General features: G+C 44.9%; 1 protein-coding gene across 2 annotated transcripts in view; it reads left to right on the top strand.

Annotated features, from left to right (window-relative positions):
• Positions 1 to 17,899, top strand: part of Kif26b (kinesin family member 26B) — a 426,094-nt gene that overhangs the window by 359,589 nt on the left and 48,606 nt on the right. For both annotated transcript variants that reach the window (XM_036202104.1, XM_036202105.1), the window contains 2 exons: positions 2,132 to 2,315; positions 13,390 to 13,549. In XM_036202104.1, the coding sequence (XP_036057997.1) occupies positions 2,132 to 2,315; positions 13,390 to 13,549 (344 nt within the window). The remainder of the gene's footprint in view (positions 1 to 2,131; positions 2,316 to 13,389; positions 13,550 to 17,899) is intronic.

Below are 17,899 nucleotides of genomic sequence, written 5' to 3'. Positions count from 1 at the left end.
TCTGAAGCATAACACACGTTCAGATGCTGTTGCAAGGCTCCGTGATGGAAACAGGAACGCCCTGGCCACTATGCCGCTGCAAGCTTGGCAGGCCACTCAAACATGTGTTAACTTAGATTCATCTGGGAGTCTACTAACAAATTCTCTTAAGTAAAGGTAAATAGGATGAAGGAATAATGGCCTCTTGAAACTCTTCTTTTAAATGTTTGTAATTCTTTCGTTTAAGTCAGCTAGTCGGTTCAAAAGCACCCATTGGATAAAATACCTTCCAAGTTCAAGGATTTTAAAGATGGTCTTGGCTTGCAAATCCTGCCCGCACCAAATATTGCTTCTCACAGTTTGAAATTATAGGTATGGTTAAAGTCGGAGTAGAAAATTGTCATAATTTGTACCAACCCAAAGACATGTTGCAAATCAGTTCCTTGAAAAAATCAAAGCTAAATCAGGCGTGCACCTGTCATGCCGGCATTCAGATCACTGTGGAGAGAAGATGGGAAGTGTGAGGGGAACAAGAACCTGTCTCAGCTAACTCAAAAAAGTAGATTTCCATTTCTACCACAAAAGGGGAGTCCTGGGGTTCAGACCCAGGGTTCTCACAAGATTTAGACACAGTGCCCACTGCGTCATTTCTAATCACTCATGAGTTTGCCTTGGGCATAAATTCAGGTGCTAAAACAAAAACTGATAGATGTCTCTTTAATGCAGATGAGACCTTCAAATTACTTAGGTGTTTCTACATGCTTGTTATACATTGTTCTGTTGCTATGATAAAATATCCTAACAAAAGCAATTTGGCAGAGAAAGTCTTTATTATGACTCTCAGTTGAAGGGAACAGGCCATCACCAAGGCAGCAGGAGCCTGGAGCAGCTGGTCACATCACATTCACAATCAGGAAGCAAGAGCGAATAAATGCATGCTGCCTTTGAGCTCCATTTCTCCACTTACACAACAACCTAGGATCCCAGCCAGGGAATGGTGCCACCCTCAATGGGAGGGTCTTCCTACCCCAATGATGTGATTAAGATAGCCCCAACAGTCATGCCCAGAGGCCCATCTCCCAGGTCATTCTAGATTCTGTCAGGTCGACAATTATCACTAACCATCATAATGTACTTCTTGTTCATGACGATGCTGGTAAATGTGACCTAAAATTAGCTTTTGTTAAATAACTGAGAAATCGGAAATGAACACTAGACAAGGCTCTTCCTTGTCAGATGTAAAATCGCATTTCACAACACCTGTCTCTGATCTTTAAGGTCAAGACCTAGTCACATCTCTCAGGTTAGTGATGAATGGCTTAGGATGTCAGTTCATAAAGATAGGCATGTGCTACCACTACCACCCCACCATACAGCTACGTGCTAGCTGTAAAATAACTAAAAACAAGTTACACCCAATAAATGTGGTCAATATTAATTTGCAGAAGCCAATCAACCAAGTGAGCTGCCTCCACAGTTAAAGCACTGTCCACAAAAGCATGAGGATTAGCATTCAGATCCGGAGAACACATGTAAATGCTGGATGGGTGTGACAGCCTGCCTGCAATGCCAGCCTCGAAATGGTTCTCAACCTTCCTAATGCTGCTACCTTTTAATATAGTTCCTCATGTTGTGGTGACCCCCAACCATAAAATTATTTTGTTGCTACTTTGTAACTGCAATTTTCCTACTGTTATAAATCATAATGTAAATATCTGTGTTTTCCAGTGGTCTTAAATGACCCCTGTGAAAGGGTTGTTCGACCTAGAGGGGTCAAGACCCACAGGTTGAGAACCACTGCTTTAAAGCGAGACAGGATTTACAAAGTAGGCTGGCCAAGAGACTATTTATATCTAGAATTCTGAGCTCAACTGAGATACTCTGCCACAGTGAACAATCAAGGATAACGCCCAGTGTTGACCTCAGGCTTCTACATGCACACAAATGTGCCCACACCCATGCAAACATCCATATATACACATGTGTACCACACATACGTGAAAGGTAAAAAAGAAAAAAAAATTACTATGCCGAGAATGGCCCATGTATGTAGGACCTGGCTTCAGAAGGACTTCTGGCCTTACCGCTTGGACTGAGCTTCCCCAGGCAGGAGGGAAGCCTGAAGGTCTCAGTTCTTTTTTCTGCCCTCCAGCTGCAAAACCAGAGTGAGCTGCGGGCCCCCACCGCAGAGAAAGCTGCCTTCTTCCTGGATGCTGCCATTGCCTCACGACGAAGCAGCCAGCAGGACTGTGATGAGGAGGACCACCGTAACTCCCACATGCTCTTCACCCTGCACATCTACCAGTACCGGATGGAGAAGAGCGGGAAGGGCGGGAGTAAGTCCATCTTAGCTGGCTCTGTCATGGCTCTGACCAGCTAGCACCCCTCACCAAAGACAGCAGCACCCTTCCTTAGCAGAGGGTATGGCACCCACTGGTCTGGAATTCGAGGTAACTGTAGATTCTAGGCTTGAGTTCACTTTTGAGTTGAACAGAGACGAAAGGCTAGCTTTGGCAATAATAATTTACAAATGGCATTGCCTTAGATGTGTAAGAGAATGAGTTAAAAAAAGAAAAACAGCTGTTGAATACTTTCTTTCTGTTCACAAGTCCTATAGGGGTCACCACCTTTTTAAATCATGGTTCTCTAGAATAATAGAACTCTCTCTCTCTCTCTCTCTCTCTCTCTCTCTCTCTGTGTGTGTGTGTGTGTGTGTGTGTGTGTGTGTATAGATAGATAGATAGATAGATAGATAGATAGATAGAAAGAAAGAAGAAAGGGGACTTGTAGAATGACTTACAGGCTGTGGTCCAGCTAATCCAATAATGGCTGCCTCTGAAGGAAGGTCCAAGAATCCAGTAGTTCTCAGTCCATGAGGCTGGATGTCTCAACTGACCTAATGCTGGAATCCTGAAGAAGTAGGCTCTAATGCCAGTGAAGGAATAGACTTACTAGCAAAGTGAGAGCAAGCAGGCAAAGAGCAGAAACTTCCTTCTTCCATGTCCTTATATAGGCTTGCAGCCAAAAGTGTGACCCAGATTAGATATGGCTTAAAGATCTACATTAAAGGTTTGTCTTCCTATCTCAAAGATCCAGATTAGGAATAGATCTTCTTACTTCAAATTAAGTAGAAATTCCTCATAGGTATGCCATCTATTTTTAGTTAATTCTAGATGTAGTCAAGTTGACAACCAAGAATAGCCATCACACCACCAAAACCAATAGTTAAGCCACTAGAGCACCTCCCAATATGGCATCCATCATTATGTTGAGTCCACCCTATCGGCTAGGAAGTAACAGTTTGAATAGTTTATAAATTAGACTTTGGAACAACTGCCAAGTGTGGTCTGCTTCCCTCTCTGTTGCCTGTCTGTAAAAATGTGTTGTATAAATTCAGGCACAGGACTTGCTCTGTGAGAGAGCCACACTACCAGGACCCCAGCTCTGTGGTTCATCATCCCAGCCTGGCTCTTCTGTCAAATCTAGGACTGGACTTGAAGCAATTATCCATCTTTGTCTGTCAGCCCACAGGGTTGGGTACCACACTTAACTGAGTACCTCTGTACGGGAATCTTGATTCATGGGCCAAGGAGTCTGCTGACTCACTAGGCTTTCTAACAGGACATAAGCCAAAGGGCTGAGCTGGCAAGGCAGGGACTCCCACAACTCTCAAGAATGTCTTGGTGGGGCTTTCTAAGCCCAAGCTGCTGGTCCCTAGTTTTCTTGAAAGATTGTCTCAAGAACAGCGAATGCCAGGAAATCAACAAAACCTGAGTCAGGAGAGGAACCTTGGCTTGAAAATTAAAAGGAGAACACTGACAGCCCTATTTCAAAGTAAATCTGGAATTAACACAACCCATAGGAGAGGAAGGCTCATCCTAGTTTCTCCTCAAGTGTTCTTGTTGCCCAAGACTTTCAAAATATTCCTGAAGATAGTTCTCCAGGGTTCCTGGTATCTTCGGCTGGAATATTCTCTTCCCATCTCACTGTCTCCATGTACCTGACCTCTCCGACTCTACCTGCTTCTTAGGGTTTGTTGGCTTGCCTGTTGACTTTCATTGTTGTTTGGTTTTCTGAGACAATGTCTCACTATTTAGCCTAGGTATCCTTGAACTCACAATTCTCCTGCCTCAGCCTCCGGAGTGCCAGGATCGCAGCAGTGTTCTGAACACATCTAACCCAGTTACCATGTCTTAGATTCAGGTTTATTGAGTAATAATTTGTTTCCAGTAGAAATGATATCTTTTGATATTTTTAGATGAGTTCCGGCAAATCCATACAGCTGTGCAACCAGGAGAATTCAAGGTGATATCAGTGGCCTGGGAAGTTTTCCTTGCCCTTTATATTCAGTCCTTACCCCCACCTCCAGTCCCTGGCAAGCACTGATCTGTTTTTGTATGTATTTGACCTTTATCCAGAGTAGTGTGTTAATCAATCCTGAGGCCCAAATGGGTCCCTTTGCACCTCGCTTCTTTCATTTAGCATAATACACTTGAGATTTGTTTCTCTGGCTTACTCACTTATCTCCCTTGTTCTTTGCTCATTTGTTTTGACTGGCCCTAGAGAACTGCTTCCCATTCCCACCATGGGGAATGAATGAACACAGCCCTGTCTGGGACTGGGGCACCACTAGCCAAGGCCACTTGTAGAGATCTGGAAAGCAGATGGAGAATTCCCCAGTAATCTAGAGACCCTGGCTATCACTTATCGCTCTGGATGCCCCCTGGGAAGGGTACCATTAGCTTAAAACCAGATCTCCTTGGACAGCCTGCGATTGTCAGGGTTTTACTGGGGAACAGCCGGACATGTTGAATGGGAATCTTTTGAAGGATATCAATTCTCAAAGGGGAGTTCACACCATGTCAAGCACTTCCATTTAGAATAGCATTCTTGAGGCTGGAAACAGGAATTAGGATGTGGAGTGAGAGACCCTGAGCTCAGAAACCTGCAGCTGAACTGTGTTTCGCCCAGCAGTCCTGGGAGCTGGCTGGAAATCCCGCCCTCACTGCTTGTTCTGGGTAATGTCTTAGCAGAGTGGATGTAAGACTTGAAACACTGTTTATTTTAGTCATTTAAACAACTGTCAGTACTAATAATCATCATAGCCTTCAGTGAGTTCTTATATGGTCAGCAAAGGGGAGTCCCAACAGCTCTGAGTTCTGAGACAAGGGCTTCCAAAGGCCCCCAGCACAGAGGCCCAGAGGGCAGCACAATGTCCTTCTCAGTTGCACACCAAGCCAGCAATTCTCTTTAGGTCTTTCAGTTTTTATTCCATGGTCTTGTTCGCAACTGAGAGTCTGGAAGCAGTAACAAACAAGGAAAATACAGGAAGAGTTCACTGAAGTACTTCAAACGTCAAAATTTGAGTTTCTGACTCCACAATGATTTAAAAGAACATTCCCTAAAATGGAAGACTTGCTCCCAAATTGGTCCCACCAAATCCTAAGCACTTATTAAATATTTAACATCCAAGTCATCTTTTTATTTTTAAGTGGTGCATGAAAATTGCTTTTAAATAATAAATTCAGGCAAAAGGAAAAGGCCACCACTGGCTTCCAAAGCCCTCAGGTGCTTGTCCAGCATTGCAGCAAGCTAAAAGAGAGAAGGGGAGGGTCCAGGCTGCAAAGGGCAAAGGGCAGACCCCTCCCACCTGCCAGGGCCCCAGCATCTCAAAGGCAAAGGATCAGACCCTGCCTTCAGGCCCAGCAGGATTTCAGTGGATTTATTCCGCTAACCCATAATGAGAAGATTTGGAGTGTTGTTTAAAATGGAAATTTTGTTTACTTATATATAAGTTATAATCCCTGTGGACTTGGCAGCCAGAACTCAATTAAGGGAAGGTTTATTAATTAGTCACCCTGCAGGGAAGCCGGAAACAGGGCTGTTAACCAACTGGGAGAGGCTTAGCCTGATGATGGATTCAGGAGCAATCTCTGCTGCAAGAACTAAATACATAGTGTGAATGTGCTCAGAGTCTTAGACCCATCTATGCATTGTACACACACACACACACACACACACACACACACACACACACACACACACACACACCCCACAGACCTGTAGATGACTTAAACCTTCTGGTCAAGATAGAGAAGAACATTCTTTGTTGATGTATCACTGTTTGGGGGCTTAATAGAGCCCCCCAGTTGCCAAGGCTTTTGGAATATTAGCAGGGCTGGTTCTCCCCATTTCTAAATTTTCACTGTTAAGTCTAGAAAGGCGTGCAGGCTCCATGCAAACTCAGCATTGGGAAGAGGCCTCTAATGTGCAAGTGCTGCTCCTCACAATGGATGATACTGTGTCGATTCGAGGTGTTGAGCTGCAGCAGGCTTTCTTTTGGGTCACCAACGAGCTCCCAAATCATGAAATGGAGATATAATAATGTTATTAGTTATGAATGCTGGCATTATCTTAGCTCTTATTTTAATCTGTTTCTCTTTATCCACATTTTGCCTTGGGGCTTTTTACCTTCCCTCCCTCCCTCCCTCCCTCCCTCCCTCCCTCCCTCCCTCCTTCCCTCCCTTCCTTCCTTCCTTCCTTCCTCCCTCCCTCCCTTCCTTCCTTCCTTCCTTCCTCCCTTCCTTCCTTCCTCTCTTCCCCTGTCTCTCTCTGTCTCTCTCTGTGTGTCTCTGTCTGTCTCTGTCTCTGTGTCTGTCTGTCTCTGTCTCTCTCTCTGTCTCTCTCTCTGTCTCTCTCTCTGTCTCTCTCTCTCTCTCTCTCTCACACACACACACACACACACACACACTCACTTTCCTGCTGTCTCCATGGCTGGCTGGCTAGAGGCTGCCTGGCTTCTGGCCCTGGGCATGTCCCTCTCTTTCTCCCTTGTTCTCTTCTCTCATTCTTCTCTTTTCTGTCTGAATTTCTCCTCCTACTTATTCTCTCTGCCCAACAGCCCCACCTACCCGTCTCCTGTCTAGTTATTGGCCATTCAGGTTTTTATTAGATCAATCGGGTGCCTTGGGCAGGCAAGGTGAAACAAATGCAACACATCTTTACATCATTAAACAAATACAGCACAAACAAATGTAACACATCTCTACATCACTAACAAAGACAGCAGAAGCAAATGTAACACACCTTCACATAGTTAAAACAAGATTCTGCAGCATGAACAAATGCAGCACACCTTTACATGGTTAAATATTCCACAACAGTGAGCCAGTGAAGCCAGTTCCCCTTGTCCTTTCTATAAACGTGGTCTTTAAAAGCATTCATTTATGGGCTGGTGAGATGGTTCAGCAGGTAAAAGTGCTTACCACATAAATGTGATACCCTTAATTTCCTTCCCAGAAATCATGGTGACAGGGAGAAATGATTCCATACATACCATAGCATGCACATACCTGTACTCATAACACACACCATACATGTACATAATAAAAATAGGTAATTTCAAAGCATCTCTTTGGTGAACAGGCTTGCAGACATCCAGGGTCCATTGACAACTAACACTGGGCCTCTGATCTGTTCATTCACCTTGCTTCCACCTGGGAAACCGTGATGGGCTAGGCTGTCCACATACACTTGAATGAAGGTACATGGACAGGCATCTGTGCCTACACTCATCTGGTCACAAGAACAATCCGTTTCCTTCACCTTGGCTTTCGGATAGCAGTCAAACACTCTTTTTTACAACAGTGATGACCTGAATCAGCCATGTCCTACCTAGGGCTGTGTAGTTACATGCTCTAAAGATCTATCACCTGGTTAGTAGATGGGCTTCTAAAGGGGGTGAGCCCCTGTCTTAGTCAGGGTTTCTATGACTGTGAAGAGATACCATGACCACAGCAACTATTATAAGGAAACATTTAATCCAGGTGCTCACTTACAGTTCAGAGGTTCAGTCCATTATCATCACAGCAGGGAGCATGGCGGCATGGCGGGAGACATGGTGCTGGCCACATTTTGATCAGAAGGCAACAGGAAGTGGTCTCAGTGTCGCACTGAGGGAAGCTTGAGCAAAAAGACCTTAAAGCCCACTCCCACAGTGACACACTTCCTCCAACAAGACCATACCTACTCCCCAAGGCCATATCTCCTAATAGTCCACTCCCTTTGGGGGGGCATTTTCTTTCACCCCCCCAGCTGTCCCTAGCAACAAAACCCTGAATAGGAAGATGGCTGCACACTGCAGGACTCCCAGCTCCCTCACCAGAGTCGATTAGGAAGTGACAGTACCAACTCAGTGCTTGTATTTTTGATCTCTCCCATGATCAATGTCAGAGCTACCTCACCTCAGCATTGAGGGAAGGGACAGAAACAGTAACAGTTCTCAAGCTTATTTCCTCCACAAGAGCCTCCTCCTTACAGCTTCCCAGACTCTCCATTCTGCATAATCTTTTTCTCCTTAAAACCCCAGAGCAGCTTTTGCCCTATTCTGCCTCATTTTTATCTCCCATGCTATGTACTTCCTGAGAACAGGCGACTGATAGTCGTCCTGGGTCTCCATGGTGCTGGTCTTGCGTCTAACATGCCAGTGTCTGTGTATTATATGCAATGGAATGTGTGTCGTATTTTAACCCCAACTTCCTCTACCATCTAGTACATACAGTTAGTTTCAGAGAGCAAGACCAACTTGCTTGGATTTTGAATTATTAGAGGATAAAGCATGCCTCTGAGTGTTCATGTCAGGGCTATTCCAGAGATGATAGGCCCTGAGGGTGCTGGCCTAATAAACGATTTAATGCCTTGATTGATTCAGAATTTGAATAGACAATTGAGAGATGGTAGAAATCAAAGCGGGGTCTCATTGGAAGAAGCAGGTCACTAGGGGTCCTAACTTTGAAGGGTAGATCTTGGCCGTGGCCTCTTCCTGGCTGTAGTGAGGTGAACAGTCTCCTCCACCACACATTCTTACGGCCATGATGTTCCGCCTGGTCTCATGTTGGGGCTAGGTGACCACAGACTGACACCTGTGAAATGGAGCCCAAATTCATTTTCTACCTCTTGATCGTCTGTTTCAAATATCTAGCACAGTGTGCAAACCACCCTCATGCCAGTCAATGCCATGGGGATGGTACACATCCAGAAGTTGGTCAGTTCACAGAGAGAGTCCACTAAAGAGGGGAATCCCATCCAAGGACACATTGGCATAAAAATTTGTAATTATTTATGGATATTGGGGGCCATACAGTGTGGACTTGCTTAGAGTTTTTAACTTAAAGCTCTAACTTTCATGAACCATACTGATTTTAATTGTTTTTACTTTAATTTCTTCAAAGTTTCAAGAACTTAAAAGACCCATTTGCTGCCAACTGGATTTAGCCTTTTCATGTTTTTAACTCTGATTTCTCATGTACATCTAATTTAACTTGAATCTTTCTTTTAAAACATATAAATGTTCAAACTCCTTACAAAATAACATTTTGTTGGTTTCTGTATGATTTAGGTTTTAGTTGTAATAAATGCAAGTGTTGTAAATATCTGACTTCTGGCAGATGGACAGCAGGTCTCTTTGGAACAAAAGTGCTTAAACAAAGCAGCCACATGCATTCGGCATGCTGTGGTAGTCAGTGTCTTACTGGGCAATGGAGAGTGTGACTAACTCAGCCAGGTAGGCAGACAGTGGTCCCCAGACTTGGCAGCCTATGACAGTTGCTGGAGAACTTTTAAGTGAATCCCAGTGGCCATGCCGCACCTCTACCCAACTAAGTGAGAAGTAGGAGGCAGGCAGTGGTAGTTCTTTGCAGGTCCCAGGTGATTCCAGAGTGCTGCTAAATCGGAAGCCACGTTGATGCAGGATGAGTAAAAGGCTATGCATGTTTTAGAGTTCACTTTGGGTTTCCATCTGACTCAGCACTCATTTTCAATGAAATCATGGATAATTTACTTTTCAGCATGTGTGGATCTCAGTCTCAGCTTTATCATCTATAATTTCAGTTCAATTTATGCATAATGTCAGCATTAAGTGATATTAGGAGAATTACTCCCTGTGGGGAAAATAAGGCCTGTGAGTAACTTGGTTTGGCCCAACTCTAGACTTAAAACATGAAGAGTTTTGAGCTGAGGACATAGCTGAGGTGGAACAGTGCTTGTCTAGCACGCACAGAGCCCGAAGCTTGATCCCCAGCAGTACATAATAAACTGGGTATGGTGACATGTGTCTGTTATCCCAGCACACAGGAGGCAGAGATGGAAGCATCAGAAGTTCAGAATTATTCTCAGAAACATAGCAAGTTCAAGGCCAGCCTGGGATACACGAGACACTCTTTAAAGAAAATGAAGTTGCTCAAGACAGATTCACCTACATTCCTTTAACTCTTGTGACCTTGATCTCAGAAATCTGAGATGTTGATAAGGAACCTGCTTCTTACCTGTATTGCTGGCCACCTCTTCTGCTCAGTCATTGCGGAATTCCTCTCTCCCGAGCCACTTACAGTGATGTAGACTCAACACCATCAAACAGTCTGTGCCCGCTCACTTCGCACCGTTCTTGATTAAGCACCATTTGTGAAAGGCAGATTCTCTGACCACCCAAACGCCAGTGGGCATATGGCAGAGAACAGCTTTTCCACTGTGTGAGGTGCCTCTCTTTCAGAGTCATGCAGGTAATTACAGGTGCTTTATAAAGCTCGCCAACACAATCTAAGCCACCTTTTGCTCTCTGGGTTCTGTTTTACTATATGTACATTATACATTTTATTCCATTACATCAAATGGACTATTAAGTCTGGAAGTCCAAATTGGTCTCTGTCTTTGCCCTTTCATCTGAGGTGTGTGAGGAATACCTACGCCTCCCCTGTCCATATAATTGGGCTGCAAAATAGATGGCATTTTGTTTTTAAAAATAACTGTTTCCCCAGCACATCATTGCCATGAGCCAATCTTGCATGATCTGAAATAGGATAGAAGAGAAGTAATACGGCCTCCCTTTTAAGGGGTTGCCCTGGGGACAGTTGGAAACATGCAAAATGAACTTCATTCATGTCTGAAGTGTGGGGCCGAGCTGGAGAAGCCGACGGGCTGAGCTGCAACGCTCTGCTTCCTGGAATGTTCACCAGCAGCAGCAGACATGGAAACAGAGGCCCAAGGTGATTCCCGCAAGCTCTTATCCAACAGCAAATCCATACCTTGCCCTCATGGATGGTCTTTGAGATCTAACTATAGATGTTGAGGTACCCAGATGTGTATAACCAGGTGCCACCTGAATGTCCCTCACATGAAGCCAACATGTGGGGGTGGGGGTGCAGAGTAGATGTATAAGTGTGTCACGTCTTGCTCGACTGCTCTCTGCCTTGCCCCCTGACACAGGGTCTCTCTCAGTGAACCTGATGCTCACTGTGTCAGTCAGTCTGGCTCACTGGTCAGAGAGCTTCTGGGTTTTAGCCTGTCTCTACCCCCATCCTACCCTGCAGGGCTGGGCTTACAGGCTTTCCTAGCCACTCCTGGTTTCTTATGTGACTGCTGAGGATTCAAATTCAGACCTCCTGTTTGCATAGTAAGTGTTCTTACCCAATGGGCCACCTTCCCAGCCCCACATCAAGGAAAAAAAGTGTATTTCTTTTTTCCTTTGCTTTGGAGTGATACTTACTCCAGATGTTGACTGCTTATGTGACAGTTTCTAGGCTTTTAAACATGGTGCTGTGCTGCAGCTTAATCACTTATCGCTGAGGAGGAATTGGCCATCATACACACTCACCTGTGCTCCCTTGAGTAGAATATGCCTTTGCTCCTCGGCCTGTTTTTCTCTCCTTCTGCTCCGAGCAGTGTGGTTATCATTTGCTCCACTGGGTTGTTCATTTTTCTTGTTCCTGGGGCTGACTGAGCTTTGTAGATTTGTGGGTTGGTCGTTTTCATCATTTGGGAAAAGTTTGGGCCATTATTTATTCAAACATTGCATCTGTGCCACAATCTGAAAATCCAACTGTGTGTATTTTAGACAGCCGAGGTTGTTCTGTAACCCTTTTAATTCCCTTCTCTCTCTCTCTCTCTCTCTCTCTTTCTCTTTCTCTCTGTGTGTGTGTGTGTGTGTGTGTGTGTGTTTATTTTTTGTGTACTTTTATATTTTTTCTCTATTTCATTTTGAATATTTATATTGATATATTATTAGATTTATTCACCTTCCCTTTTATTAATGTATAACGTGCCATAAACTCTCAGACACAATTTTATCTTTGTTTTACTCTCTTAGAGGTTATTATATACACTTTTGTTTTAATTGAGACAGATCTTGTTATACAGCCCAGGGTGGCCATGTCTCTCTTTAAGCATTTGGACGTTGACACGGAACGGCAGTGACTGTTTCTCATCTCCTTCTCTGTGGATTCTGGTAGCTATGTTTTTGTAGGTTTGTTCTGAATACTGCTTCATTAGGGGTATCGTCTACCTGCTTCTTTTCACGTCTATTTATCTTTTCACATGAACTTTCAGATTTTCTGATCTGACTATTGGGAATAGCACCTCTTGGCTTTCATTAGCAGTTTCTCATGAGCATCTGCTGATGAACATTCAGCTGAATCTTCCAGAGACTACCTGTAAATCTCCCAGGCCCTTCCTTTCTAGTGTTCTGTCCTGCACATGGCTGTTCCTTGGTTTCCCTAGATGTTGGGTTCTACATCTCTTGAGCTCAGTGGGTCCACCAGGTCCTACCAGGGCTCTTTGCCCTGAGCTTGGGAACTCTCTCAACATAGTTAGCTGAGGCCAAGAATGTTTGCCTTGTTTGTCTCCTGTGCCCAAGAGTCTTTTTCCCCATCTAATGTCTAGTGTCTTAAAAACAGCTATTTTATACATTCTGTTTATTTTTGGTTGTTTTAGATATAACACTTAGCCTGGTCCCTGTTACTTCATGGCAGCCAGAATTCATGAGTGAAATCCTTAACTTTCCTAAGCTTTAATATTCTCATCCACAAGAAAAGGATGCTAGTGTTTGGATGATTTTGTGTGGGAATTGAGTGAGATGGATGTCTGTGCACCTGGCAATTGGCAGGCACTCAGCAAGTAGTTGAGTCTTTCCTGCCTTTGCACCTGGATCTTACACCTTCCAAATCTCTCCTAGGGTTCCCACCCTGACTCCTGGCTGAGCTTTAGGTCGGCTACCTGACAGTAACAAACTAGAGAAGATAACCACTTGTGAGCTGCTCAGGTTTTAACTGGGAAAGTTGCAGAACTCTTTCATCCAGAGGACAGTAGAGGAAAGCCCTAACCCTCCTTCAATGAACCATCTGATCTACTGGAATTGTTCTTTTATTTGTAAAAGTGACAGTGGGCTTTAGGGGGTGTGTGGTATGTGGTAGACAGAATTTAAGAGCACTGATTCTATTTGAACCCCCAGGTTGAGTTGTTCATGTCACCAAATGTTAATCTTTTCCTTTCTCCAAGATTCCCTACATGAAGAAGAGAAAATGTACTGGCCAGAACTTACCCATTCTCTCTTTTCCTCTCCCGCCTTCTCCCCTGTGCCAGTGTCTGGAGGTCGCAGCCGCCTGCATCTCATCGATCTGGGCAGCTGTGTGAAAGCTCTCAGCAAAATCCGAGAAGGGGGCTCAGGACTGTGCCTCTCACTGTCTGCTCTGGGCAACGTCATCTTGGCTCTTGTCAACGGGAGCAAACACATCCCGTACAAGTAAGTGACTCTCCTACTGAACAGCAAGATGGTGTGAGCAGAGCGGTCTCTGTCCAGGAGGGCTGCCCTGGGAGAAGTGCAGCTAAGGGTCAGTCTGGTCTGGGTTAGGAGCTCAGTAATGGAGATTAGCTTTAGCTAACGATGGTAGAATGCATCATCCTCCAAACTGGAAAGTGTTGCAGATACTTAACTCCAGCACAGTCATAGAAAGCTATGTCAATAGAGACCTCCAGTGGTAATTACCCTTGATGGGTTTCTGTCAGCATCACATCAGTGTGTCTGTTCCATGGTATTGCAAGCAGTGACCAGAGAGGAATGGGGCAGCCAGGTTAAAGCTGCACACAGGAGTACAGCTTACTCATTAGATATGAATTTCAGGTGAACGACAATTTACAGTTTTAAGTATGACCCTATTTATTATTGCATGGATACCATGGGCATCCTGTATGTCATCTGACCTCCCTACTTAGGAAAGTTTTAAAAGCCTGGGAGGAGTTACCATGTCTCATCCCACACAAAATGTTGACTCCATATGCAGGATCCTTCCCTCTTTACCATTACTGCTCTCCCATTTCTGGTGCAGCCCTGATCATGCCCTGTCACCAGTGCTGATGAGTACCCCAGCCTGCCTTACCTCCACCACCATTTTCCAGCTCAGCTGTGTGTCTTCCTAGCTATAGGAACCCCCACTCATCTTATAATGAGGGTTGTGCCTCTGTATTTTATATGCATCACAGGAAAATGAGGTGAAGAACAGGTGTGAAAATCTTCTTTTTTCAGAATCTGCGTTTCCAGAAAAGCCTTGCTTTTTCCTCTCTGGTCCAGGTTGCTAACAGACCCCAGACACCATTCCCTACCAGGAGGAGCATTCTGGATACCTTTACTTACCTGGTAGTCATAATCCTAGTTGCATCCCTTCCTGACATTTGGTGTCCCAAATAGATAAGCCCCAAAGTGGTGTTCCTTGCCCTTGTAAAGGCCATTTCTTGTGAGAGAACAATGCCAAAGTGAGGGTTTATCAAGTTTCATTTTCTATGATTTCTGCTGAGCAATAGCCCAACAGTTAGGGGCTTGGCAAAGAAAATGGTCATTGTGGGATAAACTATCGAGGCTGAAGGTCCTCCCAAAACAAAAAGAGCTACAGGACCTGGTTGGCGTTGGCATTCATTAAATGAGAATCGTGTCTTTGAACCTGATCATTTCCTGGGTCACCATGAAGATACAATGTCACCTCAAAATGCCACCCTGTTATGAGGTCACCTGCTGGGTAGTAGGTCACTCCTGTCTTAGTCCTTAAGAGTGGAATACCTTTATGATTTTAATAAATATCCATTCAGATTGTTGAGTGGATGGTGGGAGGATAAATGTAAGCATATGAAATTTTTTGATTAAATAAAGTAACTTCTTTCTGGCTGCAGTTTGGTTACACTGTAAACAACTAAGGAAACACTAGGAGTTGTTTTTATTTCTAGCTCAAGGTCTGTTGTTAGATTAAACATATTTTTAACATCAGTGGCTCCTAATGGCCAACCACCTGCCCTCTTGGGAGAGCTGACAGACTGTAATAGAATGTCACCAGCCCCTCCAGACATCCTCTGCTTGGTTCTAGGAGTCCCTTCCTAACATTTTGGCCACACAGGTGATGAGCAAAATGTTTCTATATTCTATGTAAACACAGACTTAACATAAATGTTGTGTCTACATAACACCATGTCATGGAGTTGTCCCCTGACCCTAACAGCCATTAGCTGCAGATATAAGGTTCCATCAGTAACTCTGACCCTGCCTAACAAATCATCAAGAGCTTGCTGGGCCGCCTGCTGCTTAGTGTCAGGAAGCATGGTGGTCTGGCCAGCCATCGAATGAGCAGGCTTTTGTCCGGGTCATTCTTTGCTCCATAATGACTGTCATTGTGCGTAAGCTTTGCAAAACTTTTGCTCTGATGTTTTCTTGGATTCTCAGCCACAGCATAGAGTTAGTATTTGGTGTCTGTGAATCTCATTTGCAAACTGATTGATTAATCAACTAGAAACTATTCTCTTTCAGAACAAAGGTAGGACAAAGATTTACTAGAATCTGCTAGGCAGCTGGTGACAAGATCAAACCATGTGGCCTTTCCCAGTTTGGGAGACCTTGGCAGTTGAGGCCACAGGCCTGGTCAATGCCTGCTCTCATTAAGGTCTGCCTGCTATCTATAGGCTGGCTGCCTCCGTGCAGCCCAGCAGGATGGTCTGCATTCCCTGCATCAGACCATAGCCCTCCAAAGTCATGCTTTGCCGCATTATGTTAGCAGACTAACATTTCTGGGCATTAAGTCTTGTCTTTGCCTTGGCATCCCAGGCAACGGGATCTCTCTTGGCTGCGTGGTTTCCTAGTATTCTGTTCACTTTCAGGGGGAAAAAATCCCAGAAAATCAAACTTCATATTCTTTACCCTCCCCCGTCTCTCCAAAACACAAAAGCCCACCGCTCTTCATCTGTCACCCCAGACAACTCAGCTCAGAAGCAGCATTACTCCTGCTTCTGGGAAATTAACTGGAATGTGCACGGAGGGGATATAGCCTGTCTCCATTTCTCTTCATCATTGTACTGGACCATTTGTCATGTGAGCAAGCCTGAGAGTGAGTCGGGATTCATTACCCATCCTGGGTACTCCCACAGGCACCCTAGATGTGCCCTGAATGGTTCTGACTCTGCAGATGATATTGCCTTTGCAGATGACAGGCGCAGGCGTGGAGAGAGTGCCCCACTTCCGCCATTACATAGCACAGGCTGCCTGGCCAATCCCAGTGCCCTTCATTCATCAATTCTAAATAAACACCATTCAGAAAAGCCTGTCGGGGAGGCAGGGAGATCAGCAAGGGCACCGGCCCCCTAGTCAGCTCCTCAATGACAACAGGAAGCACAAATTGCTCTCTTCTAACTTCAAGATGTCATACGCCCAGGGAAATCTGTCCTTGTTCTGAGGTTTCTGACAGCGAGCACATTTGCAAATTTCCTTCTAGGTTCATTCTTTATAGCTGTTTGCTGTTCCTTACATAGCATAGCGAGGTGCTAGGAATCTCCACAATTGATGGAGGGGGGAGGGGGTGGGGAGAGGGGGAAGGGGAGGTTGGAGCAAAGGTATTGGCATGAACTCTTATGCCACAAACTGGTGTTTGGAGTTGGTTCCTGAGAGGTGAGGGTGAAGTTGGCTTCAGCTAGTGTTCTGATGCCACACCCCTTCTGAGGATCACAGCCAAAACTCTAACCACAAGCCAGTTCCCTACAAGGGAGCTTGGTCCCTTTTAGATGTTGTCTTGTGATGGGTACAAGCCCCGAGGATGTACATCCTTCACACAGTGGTTCCTCAAGCCCTAAAGCCTGTTGACTCCATTTACAACTGACACTGCATTTGGAAAAACCATCACTTCAATAAGCCACCCACTCTGATGTGAGCAAAGGCTTGTTACAGACCTCACAGAAACCAAACTAGCAAGCACACTTGGGCCTTTTGAAAAATGATGAAGCTTTTCATTGAGAAAAGACCGTTAAAGAGACAAGAGCTTATTTTTAAAGTACAGTTCCTTCTTGGGTTGGCAACTGGGAATGTTTGAGAAGGGAAGGAAGATAGGGCGCTTGTTGATTGGATAATGAGAAGGGGGTGGGGCCTAGATCAGTGGTTCTCACCTTCCTAAGGCTGTGACCCTTTAATACATACATTCCTCATGGTGTGGTGACCCCCAACCATAAAATTATTTTCATTGCTACTTCATAACTGTAATTTTGCTACTGTTATGAATCATAATGTAAATGTCTGTGTGTTCTGACGATCATGGGCAACCCTGTGAAAAAGTGGCTCAGCCCCCCACCCCAGGGTCATGACCCACAGGTTGAGAACCACTGGCCTAGAGGGTCACTGTGGCTCTTCACTGGTCTTGTCTGTGGTTTGGGAGAGCTACGGTCTGTGTGGGAGGTTTGGGAGCTTGTGACACACTAAGGCCATTGGCTGCTTCTGCACAGGTCCATTCTTGAAAAGCTGCTTCCAAACTGTCCTGGAGTGAGTTCGAAAGGCTTTTCATGAAAGCCCTCTTGATCCCTTTGCTATTTAAGGAATTTAGGCCTAAAACCTCACATCTCTCTGCTCATCTGCCAGCAGTGTGTTTGTCCCGTTTCTAAACCACGGATATTTATTTGCTAATGTCTGGACTCCCATTTAGTAAGGTCGTGGAAAATCATCCTGTGACACTCAGGCTGTGTCTATTTCTGATGCTTGTCTCTGGCAACTTGGAGAATGGTGCCTCACAGCCACCTGTGATGTAAGCCCTGCTTAAGCCCTCTACTGCAGGTTTATTTAGTGCTGCTGTGGGCC

This window comes from Onychomys torridus, chromosome 11 (assembly GCF_903995425.1).
Source record: "Onychomys torridus chromosome 11, mOncTor1.1, whole genome shotgun sequence".
Classification (NCBI taxonomy): domain Eukaryota; kingdom Metazoa; phylum Chordata; class Mammalia; order Rodentia; family Cricetidae; genus Onychomys; species Onychomys torridus.
The sequence above is the reverse complement of the archived record's forward strand: the minus strand, read 5'-3'. Positions and strand labels throughout refer to the sequence as shown.